At 43.3% G+C, this 7,944-nt stretch overlaps 1 protein-coding gene across 1 annotated transcript in view; it reads left to right on the top strand.

The window, feature by feature from the left end:
• Positions 1–5,253: 5,253 nt before the first annotated feature.
• LOC108930440 (piezo-type mechanosensitive ion channel component 2) overlaps positions 5,254–7,944 on the top strand; it is a 32,009-nt gene continuing 29,318 nt past the window's right edge. Inside the window, 2 exon segments of the mRNA XM_029254911.1 lie at positions 5,254–5,317; positions 6,400–6,495. Of these exon segments, the coding sequence (XP_029110744.1) occupies positions 5,254–5,317; positions 6,400–6,495 (160 nt within the window).

Below are 7,944 nucleotides of genomic sequence, written 5' to 3'. Positions count from 1 at the left end.
AGTGCAACATGCACTGTTAACAGGCCGTATAGCGCAGAAGTACAAACGCGGTACACTATAGCTGTATTTACTGTACCCAGGTCTTCAGTTCGTTAGGTTAAGCATAAGAAATTTTCACTTACTTGTCTCTGCTGAGGATACCTTGTGACTTTATATTGCTAGGCAGGTCATATACCTTTCCATTTACTTGATCAGGAAGGCATTTTCACAGCCGTAGAAACGGATGATATTCTGCTGCTTGAAGTGCAATAGTAATATGTTTTAGTGGAACATTTCCGGAGCGAAGCCAAGACAGTCAGCAAAGCAGATGAGCTGTTGCCACATCCTTGGTTGTGGCTCAAGCAGTCTTTGACAGTTCGGTGTTGCCCTGCTGCTATGATGAACCGAAAAGGTGTATGGCTATGAGATTTCCAAAAAAAAAGGGGCGCAGTTAGCTTTGTATGCATTTTTTCAATTTTATGGGATACTTTAGTGTCTGCAACATTTGGGGAGAACAGTACCGTCGCCACGTACTCCATTGAGTCGCACCCTGCCATCTTGCTTACTTTAACACAATACAGTTGGGGAGAACTACTAATGAACTCAACAAGTAGTGCTTTTTCTTCTTCAGTCAAGACAGTGGCGTCTTAAGCTTATGTCACCGTGTTTTTACAAAGGGCAATTGAGCCTGTAAGGTGTTAATTCCACTGGTATTTTATAAATTTATGTTTAAACAATTCTCATTCTTGTACAATGGACAGCTGGCAGTGCAGTGATTAGAGCTGCTGCCTTTGCAGCCAGAGGTTACAGGTTTAATTCCCCCCCTCTGACTGTAGTGAGAAAAGTGCTTACCTGCAATTGCTCCCAGCTCTGTAAATAATTGTAAGTTGCTTTGGACAAAACAGTTTAAGTTATTTATTTAGCAAACATTTTTATCTAAAGCAACTTCCAATGCACATTGTGTAGTGTTATCAGCCCACACACCTTATTCACCATGGTGACTTACACTGCTAGATACACTACTTACACTGGGTCACTCATCCATACATCAGTAGAACACACTCTCCTTGTCATTTGCACACTGTGGGTGAACCTGAGCAGCATGTCTTTGGACTGTGGGAGGAAACCAGAGCACCCAGAGAAAACTCACACAGACACAGGTAGAACATGCAAATGCCACATAGACTGAATGGGGACCAAACCCATGTCCTCTCGCACCACCCAGGTGCTGTGAGAAAGCAGCACTACTCACTGCGCCACCTGAATTTAAGAATTCAGACATCTTGCCTCAGTACTACATGAATAGAACGTGTCTAGCTCTTGTTAGATTGCACATTCGTTCTATCTTTTTGCTGTGCTGCAGTTAGAAAATATCTTTTGACATCAAACCTGAATAGTAAGAATAGACTGCCAGGTGTGGAACATAATTACTTTTGTCACAATAGTATTATCAGCCCAACAGTGATTTTGTTTCAGGACCGACAGCTCGGCGGCTCTTGGGTTCTGCCTCTTCGTCTATTTCCAGTTCTTGTAATATGGTGAACATGAAAGGTTTAATGTATGGATAATTGTTCCACGTGCTACAGCTTGAAGTCATTGCTGAGGATGCTGACCAGGATTTCTGTAGGTCCTGGACTCCACTTAGGGAAACCCATCAGCAGAACGCAGACTCGGCCGCTGTTCTGACACAGCCGGCGCCTCACACAGACCGCTGTCTCGTCGGTCCAACGTTGCCCGACAGATTCATAGTTCCCACAGCTGAGATGTGTCTTGCATCTTATCCACTGGGCACAAATTGCTACACTAGGAGATCCAGATACTGCAGGTGTTGCGAAGGCAAAAGAGAGCTTCACAATGACAATACACACGCACAGAGCATCTGAAACTGCTTGTCCCAAGCAGGGTCACGGCAAGCCACAGCCTAACCCGGCAGGACAGGGCAGAAGGGTGGAGGGGGGGGGGACGCACCCAGGACAGGATGCCAGTCCATTGCAAGGCACCCCAAGCAGGACTCGAACCCCAGACCCACCAGAGAGCAGGACCCAGCCAAACCTGCTGTGCCACCACACCCCCCCATATGACAAAGCATGAATTATCAATATTTGGTTCGTCCTCATCCTGTAGTTTTGCGCTGAAAAACCACTAATGGTTCTTTATCTATGATATTTGTTTCCTAACAGCACTTTTAACTGCACCATCATTGAAATATTAGCTGCTTGCTCAGCTTTCCTTATAGGAATCAATGTAAATCTGTTCCTGAGAGTAACTCATTCGATATTTAGACTGTAGCCTTTACTTCAGTGTCGCATCCTTGATCCATGCGTTTTCTCCTACATCCTTTGCTATTGGCCTTCACAGTTGCAGATTTTTCAAGGATTTTCAGTAACTAAAAGCACAACACATCATGCTCCAGATGAGCGGTGAGACAGGTTTACATTTGCAGCGTGTCCCATGCTGAGCAGTCCCACACCAGCACCGTGTTTTCCAGAAGTCCGCGTACTGGCATACTTCATAGCTTTGTTAGTACGTTCGACAGCATAAATATATATATTTACATTTACACTTATTCATTCAGCAGACGCTTTTGTCCAAAGGGACGTACATCTCGGCAAAAGTACAATTTATGAATTACATTGAGAGAAGGAGACATAGTTGCAGACATGTGACTCAAGTAAACCTAGTTCATTACCTACCACTTACTGCACCGAGGCTCATCGTTCGAGTAGGTGCATAAAACACAGGTTAGACAAATCCTGATACCCTCCAACGAATTTTTTTTTCTTTTTTGAATATTTGTAAAAGTAGATTAAAACAGTTGTGTTTACAAACAATCAAAAAAAGGAAAAGGATTATTATGGGCGGGGGGGTGTGGGGCGCAGTGAGTTTGCCCAGGTCCTGCTCTCCGCTGGGTCTGGGGTTCGAGTCCCGCTTGGGGTGCCTTGCAATGGACTGGCGTCCCATCCTGGGTGTGTCCCCTCCCCCTCCAGCCTTTCGCCCTGTGTTGCCGGGTTAGGCTCCGGCTCCCCATGGCCCCATATGGGACAAGCAGTTTCAGATGGTGTGTGTGTGTGTGTAATTTAAACAGTTGTGTTTAAAAACAATTACAAAAAGGAAAAGGATTAATATGGGTGGGGAAGGGGGTGTAGGGGCACAGTGCGTTTTACTGGTTCCTGCTCTCCAGTGGGTCTAGGGGTTCAAGTCCCGCTTGGGATGCCTTGTGATAGACTGGCAACCCATCCTGGGTGTGTCCCCTCCCCCTCTGGCCTTGTACCCCTTGTTGCCAGGTTAGGCTCCGGCTTGCTGTGACCCTACTTGGGACTGACAGTCGTAGATTGCGTGTGTGTGATTATTATGGAGCCCAGAACATAACGCATACAATGAGATATTGACGCATTTGAAAAAATGCATTAAGACATTTAGTACTGAAACATACTGTAATGAAAGTGTGCCTTTTCAGTGTACTTTGTTCCAGAGATTGTGTAGACAGCATCGTCCTATAGCTCTATGCTGGTGACCTTTTGTTTTTTTAAAGAGATGCTCAGTAGTTACACTTCTGTTCCTGGACCAGAGTGGAGCATTGCTAGCAAACTTCCAGTGGAGGTCAGCAGCACACAGTGAGTGACGCTACAAAAAAAAAAAAAAAACACTTTCAGTTTGTGATGCTGCTGCAAAAACATCCCCCTCATTTATAGATGTGGGGTGATTTCTAATTTTTTTGTAAAATCTGAATTTGTAGATGAAATCCGGTTCACGCTTTGAAGACTCGCATGCTTCAAAATTCACTGAGCCGGTCGATCAGTGAAATAATCCCACAGTCCATGACATTCATAATAGATGCTGTATCCACATAATGCATACGCTGTATGACAATGCAAAGCAAGGTGCGAATGTCGCAGTGCAGTTACCCAACCAGCAAAGCCACATGCCATCTATACACATGACGAGATACGAAGGGATCAGAACGAAAAAAAGTTTTGTAACTGTGGTGCAGTAAGTAGCATTAAAGGACTGTCACACCACAGATGATCAATGTCACAATAAAATCTTTAGGTGTAGTGGTGAATGAGTTCTGTTTTACATAAAATGTGGGGCCATCTGGTCTGAGAAAACCTCTCCAGAGTTGGGTTCCCACTGACAAACTAATTCTTTAATTAAAATTTTTGATATTGTAGACACTGAAAAAAAAAAAAAGACCAGTGACAAGTGTTTTTAATGCTGAGAAGTGTTTTTTATTTTTTTAAAAAAAAATCACAACGGCCGATATGCAGTGTTTCTATGTATGTGCAGAATATCGCTTCGTTTTCTCCTGTTTTCCATGTCCATTAAGTGCGTTCCCAGGAATCACCTACGAGCTCCTGTTTCCGCACAAAACCGTTTGGCAATGTTCACAGTCAAGGCTTCGGCGAGGCTTTACTTTTAAACGCCTTTGACTCTGCAAATGTTAATGTGAACGCAGTCAATGTTTTCTGTTTTTCTGTTTGTCTTTAGAGCTGCTGTTCAGTTGAAATGTGATCGGGAATTTTATTCCATTACAGTGAAGATTACCTAAATATACGACCATTTAGGCATGGAATTGTGAAATTGCACGCTTGAAAAATCTATAAGTCTCACTGATTTCCTCTTCTTCCGACACAGTCTCTCTAACTGTGGCTCGAATTTTGTTCCAGCCTGTGTTGTTGCAGTCCCTAACAGCTAATGGCTCAACTGTCATTAATATTGGATATGCTTCCCCTGTGTGGAAAAACGATGAACAGTTAAAATGCAGGCCGGACGGTTACAGAGAGACAAGAGCTCCTTTGCGAAGCAGCTCCAGGTTTTAAACACCGGTGAGATTTTTAAACGCTGACACTCTGGCATCTCCGTCATTCAGCTTCGGTCATAGGAGCTCATGAATCAAGCAGCTTGTCTGTGTGTTCGGGGACAGACCTGTCTCACTAGTGCTTACGGGAGACTTTCGGACCGCCACGTAGGATCGAGACCCCCCCTGTGACACCAGTCTGGAGACTGTTCAGCTGAGTTTTTGGGGCAATTGCTTCCGTAAATGAAATTTCTCGTATGTCTTCCGTTTGTTTGGCATGTTGACTTGTCGATGGGAGCACTTGTGAGATGCTGTGTGTCCACTTTCAGTGCTACCAGGGACTGGTGCGGGTAGATGGATGTTAGGAGCAGCCAGCACATAGGGAGGGGGGCTGCTGTCCTTTCAGGAGAACGGCGCGTTCGGCGCGAGCGCACGGCCTCGTGCGCATGGGGAATCCAGTGAAGCTCCCGGCAGTCATGGCACGCGACATTGTTGTGGGAATTATCTATAAAGTGCTGCTTCCATTGCTGTTGCTTGCAGGTGAGTGGACCTTTTCGCATCCTTTCATCTCAAAGGTGGGCAAGACGCAAAATGTAACAAGATCATGCGGTTCTTCTCATTTTAGCTTATTAAGATTCAATAAGTGATGTCAAAGTTGCGATGCATGTAACGTGGAAGGAAAAAACTGTGCTTCTTAGGGCTTGACTTTTCAAGAAAAGCATGACTGGAAGCGTATGATTAAGGCTCATATGATAAAGCTTTATTCGGGGCCTCGATGAATAACTATTGAGGTGGACATTGATATCATCCGTTGTGTCAATAATATGAGAGCAGCTATGATGAACCCAACTGTAATATCGTAAATAAGAGCGTAATGTTCACCCTTAAGTTTTCCAGATTATTTAAAAGCCTTAGCAGTGATACTGCAGGTGTTGTTACAGATTGTTGTTTGCATTTACTGTACGTTTTAACGACTACCTTGTATGTCACGAATGGGTAAAAGTTTTTGCTGAACGACTTATTGCAAACGTGTGTAGCGCATGGTTTTGAAATTAAGTCCAGTTAGTTCCGGCCGTGGAAACGGCTGATGTGACAGAAATAGCAACAACAGTAAGCGGGGGAAGTTAGTCCATTACAATGAAGTGCAATGAATTTCAAAGCTCCAAACCTTCACTCCCGGCACCATTAAGGCCCATTAGCAAAATCTGCGACCGAATTTCACACTAAACACGGGAAATTCTTTACGTGAGAGTTGCATTGATGCGGTTTACGTTTTTTTAGTTGACGTCTTTGTTCGGTGCAGCTAACAGTATTAGACAGGCAACAATTATTTACTCTTTTACGCAGCAAGTTTTTCTCACTGTATCACTTCAGGGTAAGAGCTCCGCTTGAGGGTACGAGGGCATGAGTGGAATTCGAACCAGGAGCTTTCAGATTGCAAGTTGACATCGCTAACTTGTACACCACCTGCTGCCGCACGCACTGTATTGTGGAATATCCGTAAACATATGGAAAGGCTCACAAAAGCAGACTCGGCGCTGGAAGATGATTGCATTAATTTCACATGATGGTTTCGTGAATGTATGCCGCACGTAAAACCGATGTTTGTTTTCTCTCCGTAGCTATTGCCTTTCGGTACAATGGTCTCTCCGTGGTGTATCTCCTTTTCCTCCTCTTCCTGCCCTTACTTCCAGATCCTGCAGAGGCCTCCATGGGTGGTGAGTTTCATACAAAGGACATATAGCTAAGCATTGCTGTTACAAGGGGGGGGTCATGCCCCCACTGCTCAAGTAAGCTTAATCCCCCCCAATACTTGCGTATAACTCCACTGAGAATCACTGATCATAAAATATTTAGGTTGCCCGATATCAAAAAAAATTTGTTATACCCTTACAGCGGGGACACTTTGAATTGAATTAGATGTGAACCTTGAGTTGCCAATAAATATTGTAATTTTCTGCCATTTAAAGAAGCAATGCTTTATTATCTTCTAGAGAAAATGTTTAATTTCCCTTAATACGTTTACTAACGAATTCTGTTCTTCCTTGTTATCAGAAAAAACTGTTTTGACTTGTTTAGTTCAGATATGTAGTGCTCTATATGGTGGTGGCGCAGCGGGTTTGGCCTGTGCCTGCTCTCTCCTTGGTCTGGGGTTTGAGTCCCGCTTGCGGAACCTTGCAGTGGACTGGCGTCCCGTCCTGGGTGTGTCCCCTAGCCCTCCGGCCTTGCGCCCTGTGTTACCTGGTTAGGCTCCGGCTTGCCGCGACCCCGCTTGGGACAAGCGGTTTCAGTCAATTTGTGTGTGCTCTGGATGTTGACTGTTGTAATCTACCTAAGTATTAATGTGGAAAATTTAGCTTATCTTTGGCATATTGGAATTTTATTTATTTATTAATTAGTAACAGTAATGCCACCAGGTTACAGCAACACTGAAACAAACAGCAACATGTTACGACTACAACCACATACACTGCAAAATGAACAAATATTGTAATATTTTGAAAATATGATCAAATACCACTGTCTGAAAAGTTTCCAGCATTCACAAGTTATCATAAAGATGACATCACAAAACTTACATAATTTTTTATAGCCAAAAGAAATTCATCCCTTCTTACATCCATGTACTGTTTTTAGAATTTAACTGTTTCATACAGTTACTTGTTTGTCTTAAACTGTGAAACGATCCTCATGTGAGTATCAGTGTTGTACTGAAACCGCAGCTTGACCGAAGATGAGGATTCGTAGTCTTAAAGAAAAGAAAGTGAGCAAGGTCTCACTGCTTTAGAGGAAAAACTGGAGATATGGTAATCTGCAAGCTATTTGAAGTGAGTAATTACCACCCAAAAAAATCGGAAATATTTTAGTTACTCAATTTTTTGTGTTTTAATCATTTATATTTCTGAACAGATGTTTAGGCGGAGCAAGTAACCGTGATAAAATATGTACTGTTTATATTAGTTACATTGAAAAAGTCTAAGTAAAATGTTTCTTTGCTGTAAGCAGGTTTGATACAATATGCAAAATATAGAAATTTATTGATCTATTTTCATGGAAACTTTGTCATACTGATCAGCTGTGCAAGGTCTGTCAGGTATCTCAAAACCAGCGTCTCAGCTCACACGGCGCTAGGCGGGAATATTTGCGCACTGACAAATAGCTGAATG

The sequence above is a fragment of the Scleropages formosus genome, chromosome 1, assembly GCF_900964775.1.
Source record: "Scleropages formosus chromosome 1, fSclFor1.1, whole genome shotgun sequence".
Classification (NCBI taxonomy): Eukaryota; Metazoa; Chordata; class Actinopteri; order Osteoglossiformes; family Osteoglossidae; genus Scleropages; species Scleropages formosus.
This window is presented reverse-complemented; position numbering and strand designations above follow the sequence as displayed.